Source organism: Mus caroli, unplaced genomic scaffold (assembly GCF_978045245.1).
Source record: "Mus caroli unplaced genomic scaffold, Mus_caroli_1 scaffold_6, whole genome shotgun sequence".
In the NCBI taxonomy this organism is placed as follows: domain Eukaryota; kingdom Metazoa; phylum Chordata; class Mammalia; order Rodentia; family Muridae; genus Mus; species Mus caroli.
Window position 1 is genome coordinate 37237172 of NW_028227261.1, and position 18329 is coordinate 37255500.

The following is an 18329-nucleotide window of genomic DNA, read 5'->3' on the forward strand; positions in this document are numbered from 1 at the left end:
AGATCATCACACTTGTACTGCAAATGCTTTTACCCACTGAGCCATCTCATCAGCCCCTGCATTCTGGATTTTGTCTCATCATTATAACATAAGCATTATTCCATGCCCTGCATAGGATACTGGTATATGTTCGGTATCTTGGGTTCTCTGATACCCAAAACTAAAACTACAAGTAACTGTATGATGCTCAGAGACCTTGTGGGAAGGAGAATGTGACGAGAGATGAAAAGGCCTGGGGAGGCCTTCATTAGAGGTTGTGAGGAGGAGGCGTGGTGGGCTAAGGTTCCAGACTCCGACCTGTCTCCTTCAGAAATATCAGATGGCAATTGCAGTTCTGACTACAGCTCTCAGAGCTGTCGATATGAAAACATGGAAAATAAAGGGCAAAAATAATAAAACTATGATTCTTTGAAAGTAAAACAATATTATATAGACTGTATATAATACAGTAGCACTCATGCAATGTATATCACTTTTAAGTTGGGTCAGACTTACTTACAAATTGTAATGGATTCCTTACAGTTGTGACTCCTCATCCGATTTAGAGATTCTTCACACATATCAGTTCACAAATCAGCAGATGTTTGAAAAATTATCATGTGTATGTTTTCTCATATATGTGTATGTGCACTGCTTGGCATACTAACACCCATGGAGGCCACAAGCGGGTGCTGGGTGCCTTGGAACTAGAATTACAGATACTTGGGTGTCTTGGTCACTGTTCTATTGCTGTAAGGAGACACCATGACAACAGCAACTCTTATGAAAGAAAGCATTTAATTAAGGGCTTACGTACAGTTTCGGAAGTTTAATCCATTATCATGGAAGAGGGCACAACAGCACACAGGCAGACATGTTGCTGAAGAAGTAGCAGAGAGTTCTATATCTGCACCTGCAGGCAGCAGGAAGAGAGAAGCCACTGGGCCTGACTTGGGCTTTTAAAACCTCAAAGTCCACCCCCAGTGGCACACTTCCTCCAACAAAGCCACACCTACTCCAACCAGGCCACACCTCCTAATCCTTCTCAAGTAGGGTGTGCTTCTTCCTAAGGACTAAGCATTCAAATCTATGAGCCTATGGCAGCCACTCTTTCTTATTCAAATCACCTTATCTTGAGCTGCCAAGTCTTGCTGGGAACTAATCCTAGAGCTGCCAGTGCTCCTAGTCTCTGAGCCATCTCTCCAGGCCCCAAAGCAGCAGATATTTGACCCACTGTCATGGTTCAAGCTGATATATAGTATGATTGTTTTTTTTTTTTTAAATTTTGAAGCCGAGCGTGGTGGCACATGCCTTTAATCCCAGCACTCGGGAGGCAGGGGCAGGCGGATTTCGAGTTTGAGGCCAGCCTGGTCTACAGAGTGAGTTCCAGGACAGCCAGGGCTATACAGAGAAACCCTGTCTCGAAAAACAAAACAAAAAAACAAAAAACAACAACAAAAATTTGTTTGAGGGATGTCTTAGTGTTTCTATTGCTGTGAAGAGACCCCATGACTATAGCAACTTTTATAAAGGAAAACATTTCATTGAGGCTCGCTTATGGTTTCAGAGTGTCAGTCCATTATCATGGTAGGAAGCATAGCAGCGTGTAGGCAGACATGGTGCTGGAGAAGGAGCTGAGAGTTCTCCATCTTGATCCTCAGGCAGCAGCAGGACACTGTGTGTCATAGCATAGCTTGAGCATAGGAGACATCAAAGCTCTCCCCCTCAGTGACACACTTCCTCCAACAAGGCCACACCTCCTAATAGTGCCACTCCCTATGGGCCAATCAAACACATGAGTCTATGGGGGCCAACCCTTTCCAAACCACCACAAAGGTTATTACTCTCAAAGTAAGAAAAATTCATTGTAATAGAAGGCTTAGGTCAAATGGTCTTGGGAGCTGAATCTGGGGCTCAACAATAGAGCAAGGCCCTGGGTTCAGTCTCCCCCAGAGAGTAAACTCTTTTTTTTTTTTTTAATTTTTTTTTTTTGGTTTTTTGAGACAGGGTTTCTCTGTGTAGCTCTGGCTGTCCTGGCACTCACTTTGTAGACCAGGCTGGCCTCGAACTCAGAAATCCGCCTGCCTCTGCCTCCCGAGTGCTGGGATTAAAGGCGTGCGCCACCACGCCCGGCGAGAGTAAACTCTTAAAGCAAGCTGAATGATCCTAAAGTAAACTATAAGGAACATCCTCTGAATAAAATAATTCCTCAATAATACAGAATTAGGAGACTGTAGCTTCCAGCAGATTCCTTTTGTTTAAAATGTTTTGTAAGAAGAACCAAGATTTCTTTGAGCTTTATAGGAAGAACCAAGACTTCTTTGAGCTTTATAACATTGTCAGGGCTTGTTTGGAGATTTAAACATACTAAATTGTAAACCAGCACTGGACAGACAGCAAATCATAAATTTTTCTTTCTTTCTTTTTTTTTTTTTTGGTTTTTCGAGACAGGGTTTCTCTGTGTAGCCCTGGCTGTCCTGGAACTCACTTTGTAGACCAGGCTGGCCTCGAACTCAGAAATCCGCCTGCCTCTGCCTCCCGAGTGCTGGGATTAAAGGCGTGCACCACCACGCCCGGCTCATAAATTTTTAATTTTTAGGATTTAATTGGTTATCGTTGTGTATGTGATGTGTGTTAGTGCAGATGTCCATTCGCCTCTTGCCTCTATAGAACAATTCTTGTGCTTTGTGCTAGAAAATCAGCATAGACAGACTTGAGGTGCAGTAGGGGTACAAACGATAGGCTAATGGCGCACAATTAGGAGAGAGTGTGAGACTGCGGTCTAATTCTACAGAGAATGGAAGCATGGGCGACAGCTGGGCTGCAGGGAGGCTTCACTGGACATGCGCAGACACTAGACACCAAGCCTTGCTGGCCAGCCCTGGTTGGCTTTGGAGGGAGGCGCAGGAGATGGAGAGTCATGAGGAAATGAACCAGGGCTTTGCTCAGCAGCTAAAGCAGAAGCAGAGAAGAGCAGAGAGGCCGGGCGGTGGTGGCGCACGCCTTTAATCTCCGCACTTGGGAGGCAGAGGTAGGTGGATTTCTGAGTTTGAGGCCAGCCTGCTCTACAAAGTGAGTTCCAGTGTTCCAGTGGTTTTTCGAGACAGGGTTTCTCTGTATAGCCCTGGCTGTCCTGGAACTCACTTTGTAGACCAGGCTGGCCTCAAACTCAGAAGTCTGCCTGTCTCTGCCTCCGAAGTGCCGAGATTAAAGGCGAGCGCCACCACCTCCCGGCTTTTATATTCTGTTTTAAAAACATCATGTATCCTCTTGTGTGTCTGCTTCAGCAAAACATCCTTTCATTTGTCTGCCCCAGCAAAACATCATATGACATAGCTGAATTTCCAGAGAAATGAGAAATTACCACTTCAAGCCGCGGTGGCAATGAAGTACTTATAGAGTGGGAGCTGCTCCCCGCTGTTACTGCTGTTCCTGTGTGACGGTGAACAGTGATGACCAAAGATTCTCCCACTATATTTCCTTCCTCTTCCTCCCTCCCTCCCTCTCTTCCTTCCTTTTCCTTCCTGCTATCTTCCTTCCCTCCCTCTCTTCCTTCCTCCTTCAATCTCTTCTTCCCTCCTCCTTTCTTTGCCCCCTCTCTTCTTCCCTCCCTCCCTTCTTCCCTCTCTTCCTTCCTCCCTTCCTTTCTCCCACCCTCTCTTCTTTCCTCCTTCTCTTCCTTCATTTCTTCCTTCCTCTTCCTTCCATCCTTCCTTCCTCTTCCTCCCTCCCTCTTTCCATCACTTTCCCTTCACCTTTCCCATTTCTCCTTCCCTTTCTACCCCTTCTTTCCTTTCTTTCTTTTCAAAAGTTTTATTTTTACTTTTGTTTGTGTGTTTGTGTGTGCACGTGTGCCAGTCACATGTCTTTGAGCCCCAATCAAGGCCAGAATAGAGCATCTAAGCTCTATCTAAACTATTGAAAAGGAGTTACAATGTTTGTTGTGTTAGAATTGCCGCTCCTTCATACAGATCACACCAGTCCAGAGCAGTTCTAGTTTGGGGGGGGGGGGGGCACGAGTACAAAAAGGGGCAATGAAGAATGAGTGAGAGAAGGTCAGGGGGCTCTGCTTTTTATTTGAGCTGTAATGTAACTGCATGTACTGCTGCACACCAGCTGGGCTTGTTTTTGTTTCTTAAGGAAGAGTTTTATGTAGCCATAGATGGCCTCAAGCTTATTTTGTAGCTAAAGTGGACCTTGCACTCCTATTCTCTCTCACTCTCTGACATGCTAGCACTACACAGGTGTGCCACTATGCCCAGTTATTCCTAGTCTGACAGGTAAGGTGTAGCCCATTAAAGGCATTATTGGGTGATAACATGGTGGTATCCCAGAATACTAAGTCTGACAGAGTTGTGACATGGTGTTTAACAGAAACCAGCACAGGTGAGGGTGGGCAGGTGAATGTATGGCGGTTGCCATGGCAACAGACACAATGGTTCTTTCTTGGTCGCTTAGGAGTGACATCACCATCATTGCTGGAAAACAGAACTCGGGGCCTCTGGATGAGCAGCATTGAGCTATCTCACCAGCCCAGTTTCCTTCTGGGTTTTTTTTTGTTTTGTTTTTTGTTTTGTTTTGTTTTGTTTGTTTTAATACACTGTTGCTATCTTCTGACACACGAGAAGGGGGCATCAGATCCCCATTACAGATGGCTGTGAGCCACTATGTGGGTGCTGGGAATTGAACTCAAGACCTTTGGAAGAGCAGTCAGTGCTCTTAACCACTGAGCCATCTCTCCAGCCCTCCTCCTGTTTTAAAACAAGTTCTCACTATGTAACCCTGCCTAGTCTCAAACTCATGATTCTGCTGCCTCTACTCCTCAAATGTTGGGGTTGGGCGTGTGCTACCATGTCCACTACTCTTATGTTATTGTTCCTGAAAGTTTCCAAATACCCTGGAGGGATGGGGAGAGGAGGAGAATGTCAGGGTTATTTTTATTAATTATTAAGCTCCAAGTAGAAATTTTCTTGGTGTTTTATATAACAATAGTTATTTGCCTACAATTCTTTTTATACTTTTCTGTTATTTCTTCCCAACAGAAGCCCAAACAAGGGAAGCCAACCAAATGTGTCAAGAAGGCTTTTTCAGACTAGCTCTGAGCAGCCCCAGGAAACAGACTGCATGCTCACTGGGAGAGAGGAGGATGCTGGCAGAGGCCCTGGGACTTGTGGGCTCCACACTGGAGTCTCGAAGAGATCCAAGCAGCAGCCTACAGAAAGAACTTCCCCAGGTATTCTAGAATTAACTAGATGACTTAGTGAAAAAGCAGGCCTCCTGAGACCTCATCATTCATCTAGTCAGCCATTCACATAAGTATCAGGAAGCGGATTTACATGCTTCAGAATAAGGCTTTGTATTTGGATGGCCCTCCTCTGCCAGCTGTAAGCATTTGAACATGTCAGGGACCAGCCTTGGCTAGGAGAGGGCTTCTGAGAGAAGGGCTGTTTGAGAGTGGTGAGACAAAAGACTTGAAGTCAGATTGTGGGTTACAAGCCGGTGACCTACGTTCTGCTCCAGAGAGCTTTCCAGCCTGCTTTCTCCTGCTGTTCTAAAAACTCTCCAGATAGCTTGCAAACCAAAAAAGCCCAGTCTTTTATTTTACATATCAATTCAGTCATTACCCCCAGTTCCCTTTTAATTATCCCATGAATCAACATCCCTTGACCCCAGCCCCTTGATTCTTAGAAAAAGACTGCAAGCACAGCAGAGACAATAAGATAGCTGAGTGGGACCCCATTCACTCTGAAATTACCATTCTGACTTTACCTGGACCTAAATCCTTCTGACAAGCTGGCTCAAAGTACAGCTGCCTCTGTTCCTTATTATTTGTGAAGCTCCGCATACAATTCATATTACATCCTTATATTTTGCACAGTTGAGAAATTATATATTTTTGAACTCATGTTTTCAGGGTTCATTCCCACAGCCTTAAGGGCTGTCCTGAAGGTCTCAGCATTCTACAATTGATTTACTGAGACATAGATATGCCCTTGATTCCCAGACTCATGCTCCTGACTTCAGTGGGTATTATCCATCCCAGAAGGAAGGCTCAGAGCAGTACCATCTGCAGCAGAGGAACAGGGGTGGGGGTGGGGCGGCACATCTTGGTGGACCAGGAAGCAAAGAACTAGACCTGAGCAGCTATGTCTTCTCAGACTGTCTACTATTGCCCATGCCCTAAAGGTTCTAAAGCCTCTCATGACAGCACCTAAGCTGGGGAGCAGGTGTTCAGATACCTGAGCATGGGGGGTTGGGGTGGGTAGGGGAGCATTTTACACTTAAACCATATGGTATGCAAGTGTGTGTTGGTGAGTAGAATAAGCTGAAATTATTGTATCCCACTATTGCATAATTATTTTTAAAATTAGGCAATGTGTGTGTGTTGCGTGCATATGGACACGTTTGTGTGCATGTAGAGGCCAGAGATCAGTGTTGGTGTCTTCCTTCCTCTCCACCTTTTGAGGCAGGGTCTCTCACTAAACCTGGAGCTCATTGACTTGGTTAGGCAACTGGTCAGTGTGCTGCAGGGGTGGCCTATGCCCACTGCCAGGCCGGGTTTTAATGTAGGTGCTGAGGATCTGATTATGCTTGCACAGAAGGCAGGATCCTGCTTCTGTTTCTTGATTTTGTTAAGGTGAAATATGAGAAAATCTGGCAGCCTTTGCAAAGAGAACATCAGAATTACCAGGAGCCTGGGCAGCAGCCTAAAAAAAAAAAATACCTTAGTCAAGTAAAAATTAGATCCCTTTGCCTAATTATTGTAGCTAACTATAAGTCAGCTTTTATTCAATTTCTGTCTGAATATATTCAGATATCTTTGTTCCAGGTCTGGAGAGATGGCTCAGTAGTTAAGAGTACTGGCTGTTCTTCCAAAGGACCTGTGTCCAGTTCCCAGCACTCCCATGGTGACTCACAACCACCTGTAACTCCAGTTCCAGGAGTTTCACTCCCCTCTTCTGGCCTCTGGGGGCTCTGCATGCATGTGATGACCATACATATATGCAGGCAAAACACCTATACACACAAAATAAAACTAAAAAAAAAAAAAGATATGTAGATTCATAATATAAGATGGATCAAATTATACATTAAAATATTACAAACATTATAATAAGTTGGGAAAGAGAAAAGGTCACATAAAGGTTGTCTTTATCAAATGGATCAAAATTTTCAACAATGTGTATTACATCTTCTAAAAAAAAATAAAATCACTGAAGCCTGGGCATGTAGCTCAGTGGACAAGTGCTTGCCCTGAATATGCAAAATGTGCTGGGTTTCATCCCCCCCCCCATAGTGAAAAGAATCCTGCGGGGACAGACATTATGGACTTTAATCCAAGACAAAGAGGCTGTGGGATTTCCATGAGTTCCAGACCTACCACAGAACCAAACTAAACCAAACCAAACCAAACAAAACGAGTACATATACTTTGGGGGACTTGGGGAGCATGTAGAGAGATAGCTCTGTGGTTAAGAGTGTGTTCTATTCTTGCAGAGGTCCCGAGTTCAGTTCCCAGCACCCACAATGGGTGGCTCACAACCCCCTCTAACTCCAACTCCAATGGACATCTCTGGCCTCTTCTAAGCACTTGCATGGCTGTGCACACTACCTATCCATGCTGTGCACACTCTAATCCATGATTACAATATTACAAGTAGCTCTTCTTTAAAAGAGTACACAGACTTCGGGGTAATGATCCAAGGAAAGCATCCTGCAAACTATTTGATGCACAATACATATTGGGGGTGACAATACACACTAGAGGCACTGTCCCTCTTTTGTCAGATGGCACTCAAGTGTGTTTACATTTGTTTTTTGTGATCACATAAACCTAATGGTAGTGTTGGGTGGCACCATGTGAAATTGTTTGTACAAGTAAAAACCCTCCTGAAGTGCCCACAATTCTGTTTGGTTCAACTTCATCAGAGACACGCACATGGGTGGAAATGCTGTTTGCTGCCTTTCTCTGCTGTTTTTTGAGATGTGGACAGGAGCCTCGTGTCTGGAGTGTACTTGATGTTGGTGTATTGCTAACTGTAGTTTCCTGTCAGCATCAGGATGAAGACCAGAGTAAAGCTGCAGTGCCTCAGGACTGCCTCCTGAAGGATGTGGAGTGCATAGCACAGAAGCTGGAGGCCTCGCTGGAGGAGATCCACAGGGGAGCCCAGGAGCCACGGGAGGAGGAGAGAGAACAGAGAACATTAGGTGAGCCGTGACTTGAGACGACCATTCCGACTGTGGGGTGATCTGAGAGGATATGCCAAGGGGAAATGACTTAAAGGTGAACATGTAAAAGACTTGTTGCTGCTGTGTCCCCAAGTCTTCAAGAAACACAGGATTGCCTGGCCAGTCCCAAGTGTACAACCCAGGACTGTGTGCCACTCCCACTAGGAGTCCTGGCACCCAGGCCACCCATTTGTTCCTTTAACACCTGTCTTCCTCACCAGAACTAACCACCACTCGACCTGGAATAGCATTTCTGAGTTTTGACCTCATGAATTACCACTTATTTAAAAGTTTGCTTTATTTTATTTTTAATTTATGTGCATGGGTGGTTTGCTTGCCTATATGTCTGTGTATGATGTGTGTGCCTGGTGCCAGAGGAGAATATCTGATCTCTTGAAACCAGAGTTACATACAGACAGTAGTGAGCTGCTGTGTGGGTGCTAGAAATTGAACTTGGGTCTTCTGGACGAGCAGCCAGAGCTCTTAACCCACTGATCCTGAGCCATCTTTCCAACTCCTCATTGTTAAAACAAAATTTTAAAAAATTTTAAATGGCTGGGCATGGTGGTGCAGACCGTGAGTCCCAGAACAGAGGCAGGTAACATTTCTATGAGACTAGAAGCAGGAAGAGGTAAATCTCTGAGTTCGAGGCCAGCCTGGTCTACATGGTGAGTTCCAGGCCAGACAGGACTATACAGAGAGACCCTGTCTCAAAAAAATGAAAAAAAAAAAACAAAACTTTAAGATCACATTAAGGGCTGGAGAAGTGGTCTGGTGGTTAAGAGCACTGGCTGTTCTTTCAGAGGTCCTGAGTTCAATTCCCAGCACACACATGGCAGCTCACACCTGTCTGTAGCTCTAGTTCCAGAGCTTCTGACACCTGCACACAGCTAGACATGCAGATAAGTACCATTGAACACAAACAATAAAAAATTAAAAGAAAATCACATTAAAATTTTATTTTATGTACGCTTTCGATTGTGGGCGACACACCGAGGCACACACAAAGGACAACGTGACGGAATTGGAAAGTTTGCTTCCACCTGTGGGTCACCACCACCACCAGACTCCAGCTGTAGACAGGCTAGTCTGTCCTCTGGGCCGTCTCGCCTGCCATCTCCATTCATTCAGTTTGTTCTCCTGCTTAGTCTCACTCACACCATTTTGTGTAGCAGTCTACTGCCTCGACCGTATCCCACCGATGCCGCAGTGAGCCGTTTGTGCTGACGTGCATTTGTGCTGTTTCCACTTGGGGCTGCTATTAAAATTCTCACTCTGACCACGTGGGTATTTACATCCTTTGGTCTTCCAAAATGCAGTCATGTGCCACTAACTGTGGGGATTCATTCTGGGAAATGGGTCATTGAACAGTTTTCTTGCACGAATCTTAGAGAATGTGCTTACAAAAAACAGAGTTTTGAGCTGCCATGTAGTCTTATAGAGAATGCTTGGGAAATGGCAAGTTTGAAATCAGAGGTCTAGGAGTAAATGTGGGATATGGTAGGAACACTAGAAAGGAATTCAGGAAAGCTTCCAGATAGGCTGTGTTTCTGTAGAGACCCTTCAAAGAGAAGAAAAAAGTATGAAATTTGATCATTATATGGGCCATTTGCTTCTTTTCTTTTCTTTTCCTTTCTTCCTTTCTTTCTTTCTTTCTTTCTTTCTTTCTTTCTTTCTTTCTTTCTTTCTTTCTTTGTTGTTTTTGTTGTTGTTGTTGTTGTTTTGAGACAAGGTCCTGTGTAGGCTGGCCTCGAACTAGAGATCTGCCTGATGCTGGGGTTAAGGGGCTGTACCATAATGCCCAGCTCATTTGCTTTTGGGGGGGTATTTATTTTTATGTATAAATATTTGCATGATGTATTGTTGCAGGAAATATTTAAAAAGAACGTAAAGTTCCCACAATATGCCAGACACCAGTGGGCCATATGGCCCCAGTGGGGTGTTCTCATCTTGGCAGACTGTCTGGCCCGGAGCTCCCGAGATGTCTCCACCTGACTTGCTAAGTTCCTTTGGTGGGTCGTTGCCATGCCAGCCTCATGCAATGACTGCCCACCTCAAGGTTAGCTGTCATAATTTCCAGTTACCCTGTAAAATCAAAACTCTAAAAGCTTATAATTAAACAGTCAGATTTATATATCGATAAATTCTCAATTCACAAGATGCCACACAATCATTTCAGAGCCAATTGATAATTATACAAGCTGCCCACCTAGATTAGATAAGTTACCACAATTCTTCTATCCCTATATGATATTACATCTACCTGTGGCTATGTAAAGCCACGCGGAATCTGAATGGTCCTGTTTCCTGTTTGTCCTCTATCTTTTTCCTACTCCTCTGTGTCACTCCCTGCCTCTGCAACTCTTAGCTCCACCTCCCTTTTTCCTGTCCAATCACAGGCTTCTTGTTATATTAATATTTAAATTAATTGAACAGGGAAAATCCTGCTACAGTGTATGTCTGTGTGCCCCAAGTGCACAAAGCTCGAGGAGGCCAGAAGGAGTGTCAGATCTCCTCGGACTGGACTTACAGACAGTTCACTGCCATGTGGGCTGCGGGAACTGACCCTGAGCCCTCTGGAGGAACACTGAGTCTTCTCCTGTGCTCCTAACCACTGAGCCATTTCTCCAGCCCTTCATTTACGTTTTGTGCATATGTTCTCTTTCTTTTTTCTTTTAGGTGATGCACTTGAGAATGCCCGACTGGAAATAGAAAAACTGAAAGATAATCTGATGAAATTGAAAGAAAGTGGTAAGTCAATAGCATATATAGTAATAATTAATAATAAACCGTACAAGAACACGTATAGTGTAAAATATGAGTTGGGAGCTGGAGACGGGTTCCATGGTTAACACTTAAGGTCTGTGCAGAGGACCTGAGCTTGGTTGCAGCCCCCACATTGGGCAACTCGTGCTCCTGGGGATCCAACACCCTCTTCCGGCCTCTGTGGGTGCTTTGCATGCATGGACACAGACACCCACACATAAACAAAATAAAACATCGCCAATAGAGGCTGGCGAGATGGCTCAGCAAGTAAGAGCACTGACTGCTCTCCCGGAGGTCCTGAGTTCAAATCCCAGCAACCACATGGTGGCTCACAACCATCCATAATGAGATCTGACACCCTTTTCTGGTGCATCTGAAGACAGCAACAGTGTACTTATGTATAATAATAAATAATTCTTAAAAAAAAAAACATCGCCAATAATGAAAATCACAAGTACCACCCTTACAGCCACTGCCACACTTGCCCTTGCCACAGACGTCACTCGCTGCTTACAGAGCAGCCACTGCTCTGCCAGGAACTTTTCATGGTTACCTTTAATCTGCCCAACAAATCAGGTAGGGGATAGTTTCCCCCCTATTTCATAGATAAGGACTCTGAGTCACTGGAAGAGTAACTAAGTTACCATTAACTACAAAAAACATCACAGCTGATATGTGAATCCTTAAATGTCCAATTCCAAAACCTGTCACGAGGACCAAGACCGTGCTGAGGCACTGAAGTGAAGACCCTTGCAATCCATTCAGCAACACCTCGTGTGTGCTCACTGGGAAGCCGATAGCCTTGGAATGGCGTTGAATGAATTGATCTGACACTGTCATGTTTATTTGATGATACTACCAGCAGTTGCAAGATTTAAGTATTTTAGCCGAGCATGGTGGTACACACCTTTAATCCCAGCACTCAGGAGGCAGAGGCAGGTGGATTTCTGAGTTCGAGGCCAGCCGGGTCTAGAAAGTGAGTTCCAGGACAGCCAGGGCTACACAGAGAAACCCATCTCAAAAAACAACAACGGGCTGGTGAGATGGCTCAGTGGGTAAGAGCACCCGACTGCTCTTCCGAAGGTCCGGAGTTCAAATCCCAGCAACCACATGGTGGCTCACAACCATCCGTAACGAGATCTGACTCCCTCTTCTGGAATGTCTGAAGACAGCTAAAGTGTACTTACATATAATAAATAAAAATCAAAAAAAAAAAAAAAGCCCTGAAGCCGCAAAAAAAAAAAAAAACAACAACAACAACAAAAAATGGTCACAACAAAATAATTCACAGCATGATTTTTTAAGTAATTCTAAAATTAGTTATTTTTTATTCCTTTTGAAATATAGGAATATGATTATAAACTCAAAACTGCTTATGGTGACCCACAGATGAGGTAACTAGAATGGTCAGTAAGACTACAGAAGACCTGGCTGGCACTTGGGGAAACACTAGAACACACACACTCATGAAGCACTTGCCAAGGCAGAGTCTCCAAGGGAGTCAAACCAAGCTGTTAACTAGACTCAGACAAGTCCCATCTCCAACACACAGGATTAAACTAGAAGTCAGAGACAAGCATATACTTTAAAATGTCCCCACACATTTAGAAAGTCGAGAAGATGCTCCCATATAAGTCTCTGGCATCAGAAAAATGTCACAAGAGATAACAGGAAATATTGTGAATTGACAAAGATGGAAACATGACATTAGTAATATTTGTGTGTGGGTCTCCCCTCTCTTATGGATCATAGGCCGATCCAGTCCGCAAGGGCAGTGGGAGCGGAGACATTGAACAGGGTGTTTAGAATCCATATGGGTACCCATGGTGAATAAACCACACCAGGACCCGCAGTCAGTTGACAGATCAACTTTACTTCTAAGTTTTGGGGGACTGAAGGTAGGGACATCCAGGATGGGCAAAGGCCACTCCTTGGCGGAGGGCTTAGGGTACCTGGAATTTCTCATTGGCATGGGGAAGCATTTCAGGAATCGCGGGTGCTGGTTGACAGGTTTTGTCAGGAGAAAGGAAATTAATTGATCCTTATAAACTAATTTAGGCTACGTGACATTCCCCAGTTAGAAGTGAGTATGAGGGCTTAGAATTCTTCAGACTAGGTTGGAGGAAAAAGAGAAAAGCTGCTAAAGAAGGGAGTGTCCCATATTGTGTGGAGCCCAGAGGCCATCTGGTCATAGTGGACTTCGACCTTAATTAACATCCACATTTGTGGCTCAAGGGCTAGTCTGTGGCTTGAGGGCTAAATCAATGGCTTGAGGGACTCTGGTGTTACTTCATGTTTACCCTAGAAATCAAAGTATAAAGCAACCTAAAAATTCAGAATAAGAAAAGCGAATGAAATGTGAACCAGAAGTATGGAACTATTAAAATAAGAGTTAAGACCCAGTTAAGGGGGGTTAGGGATTGAGCTCAGTGGTGGAGAGCTTGCACAAGGCCCTGGGTTCGGTCCTCAGCTCTGGGGGGAAAAAAAGACCCAGTTAGAGTGGTGGCGTACACCTTTGATCCCAGCACTCAAGAGACAGAGTCAAGTAGGTCTTTGTGAGTTCAAGGCCAGCCTAGCCCAGCCAGAGCTACATAATAACCCTGTCTTGGAAAAGAAGGGGGGGGGGGGACCAGGGAGATGGCTCAGCAGATAAAGTGCTTGCCACAAAAAATCCAAGTAAAAGTTCAAAAGCAAGGTGCTGTGGTGCTCATCTGTAATCTCAACAATCCTGTTTCGAGACAAGGCAGAGGCAGAGAGAGGCAAAGGCAGAGGCAGAGAGGCAGAGAGGCAGAGGCAAAGGCAGAGGCAGGGAAGTTGTCAGGAGGCTTGTGGAACAATGCATGCACAGTATAGTAGCAGAGACCCAGTCTCAGAATAAGGTAGGAGGGGACAAGTGACTCCTAAAGAGCTGTCTCCTGCCTTGCACTTGTGCCGTGGTATGTGCACTCCTGCACTGACATGTACACACACATGCTTGTGCACATATGTGCGAGCAAGTGTGTACACACACACACACACTAAACAAGCAAACAAACACTCAGGAGGCAGAGGCAGGAGAACTGATGCTGAATCTGTCACTAGGAATCTATGAAGAAAGTTCCAGAGTCAGGCAGTTTCACAAGTGAATTCTAACCAACAGGTTTTATATAAACACTTCCAAAAAGTTAAGAAAATGTAAGTGACAAGCATTACTGTATACCAGAGTCAGGTATTCTCAGGTATCCCCAATGAATATAGCAATACAAAACAGCTTCGTGGGTGGTCAGATTGAATCCACTCACCAACGACGGACTGGGTAGTGATTGCTTAGTGAACTCCTCAAGGCTGTTAGTAAGACTCCTCCGTGGAGAGTCTCGATGCATCTGAAGTACCTAAAAGACAGGGCTACAGAAAACTTTCTGTCATTAAAGTTAGGCACAGCTGTTTTCAAATTTCAGCTCCTAGGACATCGAGATGGCTCAGTGGGTTAAATGCCACCAAGCCTGATGACCTGAGTTCAGTTCCCTGGACATATACTGTTGAAGGGGAAAACTTACACCAGCAAGTTGTCCTCTGACATGCATGCACACACACATACACACACACACACACACACACTTACACACCACACTCTTGCACACCACACACACATACACACACACACAGAGATCACACTCTCACACACACATACACACCTTGTCCTAGTCAGGGTATTCCTGCTCAAAACATCACGACCAAGAAGCAAGCTGGGAAGGAAAGGGTTTATTCAGCTTACACTTCCACATTGTTGTTCATTACCAAAGGAAGTCAGGACTGGAACTCAAGCAGGTCAGGAAGCAGGAGCTGATACAGAGGCCATGGAAGGATGTTACTTACTGGCTTGCCCAGGGATGGCACCATCCACAAGGGGCCCTCCCACCCTTGATCACTAATTGAGAAAATGTCTTACAGCTGGATCTCATGGGAGCATTTCCTCAAGGGAGGCTCTTTTCTCTGTGATAACTCCAGTTTGGGTCAAGTTGACACACAAAACTAGCCAGTACACACACACACAAGTACACACAAAATAAAGAAAATTTCATGTTTCTAGAAGAACCTGTATTGTTGGAAACTTTATACTCAAAAAGCTTATTAGGCTTGTGTGAGAAATACAAAGCCTCTATTCTGTTACAGGTGAGTAGAGCACTCTCTTGGTGGCTGTCCTGTGCAGCAAGCCACATAACAGAAGAGAATGGTACTCATGAGCGCTTGGAGCCAGTGCCTCCCAAAGTAAGATTGGCCCAGAGGAATATCTTGCCTTCTTCTCTATTTAGGTACAACTGACCTACAGAGAGCAAAGGAACATAACCAGAGGCTGGACGAGGAAATTCTGGCATTAAGAAACCGGGTTCGATCGCTTGACTCGGAGAAAAAGGTGCTGGGAGAAATGGTCAGTGTGCTTTAGTCCTGGAACTTACTTGCTGTGTATCCAATAGCAGCCAGCAGTGTGAGCCCCATGGCTACCCGTTGTCTAAGTTGGTCCTTGAGAACTGATTCTGACAATTGTTGCATGTCAGGATACAGAGGTGATGAGCTTTAACCTGGACACACCTGCCAGTGTTAACTTTCGGGACTTGCCCTGAACAGCAACGTTGTTGCTGTTGTATACTTGTGGGATTTGTTTATTTTTGCTGCCATTTTTTATGTGTAAGGATGTTTTGCCTGCCTGCATGTATATGTATGCACCAGGTGCATGTAGGCCTAAGGAGGTCAGAAAAAAATGTCATTATAACTGCCACGTGGGTGCTGGCAACTGAATGCAGAGCCTCTGGCAGAGCGGCAAGTGTTCTTAGCTGTTGAGCTATCTCTCCAGTCCCTAAATGGAGGATTTTGGTAACAGCATAGAGTTATTTTGTAAAATTTTGTGATTACTTAGTTACATTACATTCACAGATATATATATATATATATATATATATATATATATATATATATTTGGTTTTTCTAAGACAGGGTTTCTCTGTATAGCCCTGGCTGTCCTGGAACTCACTTTGTAGACCAGACTGGCCTCGAACTCAGAAATCCGCCTGCCTCTGCCTCCCGAGTGCTGGGATTAAAGGCGTGTGCCGCCACGCCCAGCACAGTTATATTCTTTTAAAACCATTTCTTCTTGGCGGTTTATCCACTTTTAATACATACATACTTACTTTCGGATGTCGTGTTTCTTCAGCTTCAGATTCTATTGGTTTCAAAGCCAGTTTTCTAGTGTCGGATACAGTGTTAAGTGCTCAAGAAACTTGGTTTTAATAATTAACAAGCACGCATTGGGATAATTCTTTTTTTTTTTTTTTTTTTTTTTTTTTTTTTGGTTTTTTTTCGAGACAGGGTTTCTCTGTGTAGCCCTGGCTGTCCTGGAACTCACTTTGTAGACCAGGCTGGCCTCGAACTCAGAAATCCGCCTGCCTCTGCCTCCCGAGTGCTGGGATTAAAGGCGTGCGCCACCACGCCCGGCTAATAATTCTTATTAAGACCACAGAAAAGGAATGTCACATTGATGAGACTAGAGCTGTGCTTTGCCACCCGTGCTGTCTTGTTGCATGTCGACCTAGAGTCATTTTGGAAGATTGTTGTTGTTTTTTTAACAAAACCTCAGTCCTTAGATTTTACTAGTGAACACTCAGGAGCCAGATGCAGGGGTGAAAGCCTGCTAGCTCAGAGAGGCAAGAAAGCACCCAGCTGACCTTCCTTTTCAGGTGACATCCCACCTTGAATGCCCCTCCTTCAAAAAACCTCCTTCAAATTTAATGCCCCTCCCTTCTACTTCCTGTGTGTCTATCAGTCCTGACTCCCTCTTATGCTCTGTGTTTTTTTTTTTTTCTTAATATTCCTATGTTCATTTCCTGTCAACTGGTTGCTTGCTCTGCCTCTTGACCTATGGCTGAACCACACCACAACTAAAAACAGGTTTTTCCAGTAATTAGCACAATCTCAGGGTTCACAATGTGATCAAATATCTTGCAATAGAAGATGGATCCTCAATGGGGCAAGTGCCCTCACCTGTGGGCAAGCCTGTGCTACATTCGCCTGATTGATGATTGAAGTAGAATGGCCAGTTTACTGGTGATAAGTTATTCTCTGCTGGGGAAATGAGTCAATTCGAGTCAATTCAAGCCAGATTAAAGCATAGAAAGGCAGGTTCTTTGGGAAGCAAGCTCCAGGCAAGTTTACTGGTCCTAGGGAATGAACCAGGGAAGTCGCCATGGGGAGGGAGAGACGTGGGAGGGGGAGGAGAACCAAAATGTCTGGATTATATCGAGAGGACCTTCTGGGAGAGGAGAAGTCCAGCCCCTAGGCTGGAAAGTTCTGGGTAGAGGGCAGAAAATGACAGCCATATCTGGTAATAGGTAGGAACTGAGGGGTGCTGGGAGAACCTGGAGGCCAGGTCTCCTTTTGGTGTGTTAAATACGTACCTCAATTACTTGACCCGGTTCTGGAACCTAGCACTGTGGGCAATGCCAATCCTGGGCTGGTGATCCTGGGTGCTATGAGCAAGCAGGCAGAGGGCCAGTAAGCAGCAGTCCTCCATGGCTTCTGCATCAGCTCCTGCCTCCAGGTTCCTGCCTTGAGTTCTTACTGTGACTTCCCTCCGTGGTACTGGAAGTATAGGCAAAATAACCTGTTCCTCCCTAAGTTACTTTTTGGATGTTTTTTTGTTTGGTTTGGTTTTGGTTTTGGTTTTTGGCTTTTGATTTTGGTTCTTCACGACAAGGCTTCTCTGTGTAGCCTTGGACAAGTACTCTCAGCCACTAAGCTAGTCCCCATTTTCTTATAAGATATTTATTTATTTAATGTACTTATTTAATGCGTGTATGTTTGTGTGAGTGTATGCACACATTTGCCTGCCAGATGTATGTGACTACGCAAACGTAGAGACCGGAAGGAGGCCACATGTCTTCTCTGTCTCTCTGATTCCTTTGAGGCAGGGTCTCTCCCTGAGCTTAGAGCCACTGTTTTCTTGGCTGGGCTAGGAGGCCCGAGCCTCTGTGATGCCTCTGTCTCTGACCCCTCAGAGCTGAGATTACAGGGATGTGTGGAACTTCTCGCTCATTATAAGGGCACTGGGATCCGAACTCTGGTCCTCAGTACAGTGCAGTCAACTCTCTGACTCATTGTTCTCTTACCAGGGCTTTATGAAGAGTACAAGAACTTTGTGATGGAATCCAATATGGCCTCTATTGGCGATTTGCATGAATCATGGAGTTTTCTTGTCTTGTCCGATTATGTAGCTGTTTGTTTGCTTGTTTGTTTGTGACAGAGTCTCTCTGTGTAGCCTAAACTGGCCCCGGATTTTCTAGCCTTCTGCCTGGATATCCAGAAAGCTGGAATTATAGCTATGC

At 44.8% G+C, this 18329-nt stretch overlaps 1 protein-coding gene across 5 annotated transcripts in view; it reads left to right on the plus strand.

Moving 5' to 3' along the window:
- Ccdc30 (coiled-coil domain containing 30) overlaps positions 1–18329 on the plus strand; it is an 87148-nt gene that overhangs the window by 7135 nt on the left and 61684 nt on the right. For 3 of the 5 annotated variants that reach the window (XM_021159854.2, XM_085839021.1, XM_085839020.1), the window contains exons 2-5: positions 5022–5212; positions 8034–8187; positions 10888–10959; positions 15267–15382. In XM_021159854.2, the coding sequence (XP_021015513.1) occupies positions 5048–5212; positions 8034–8187; positions 10888–10959; positions 15267–15382 (507 nt within the window). In that variant the 5' untranslated portion in view covers positions 5022–5047. Of the gene's footprint in view, positions 1–5021; positions 5213–8033; positions 8188–10887; positions 10960–15266; positions 15383–18329 lie in introns of those variants that run through there. The other 2 variants (XM_085839022.1, XM_085839023.1) reach the window with 2 other exon arrangements.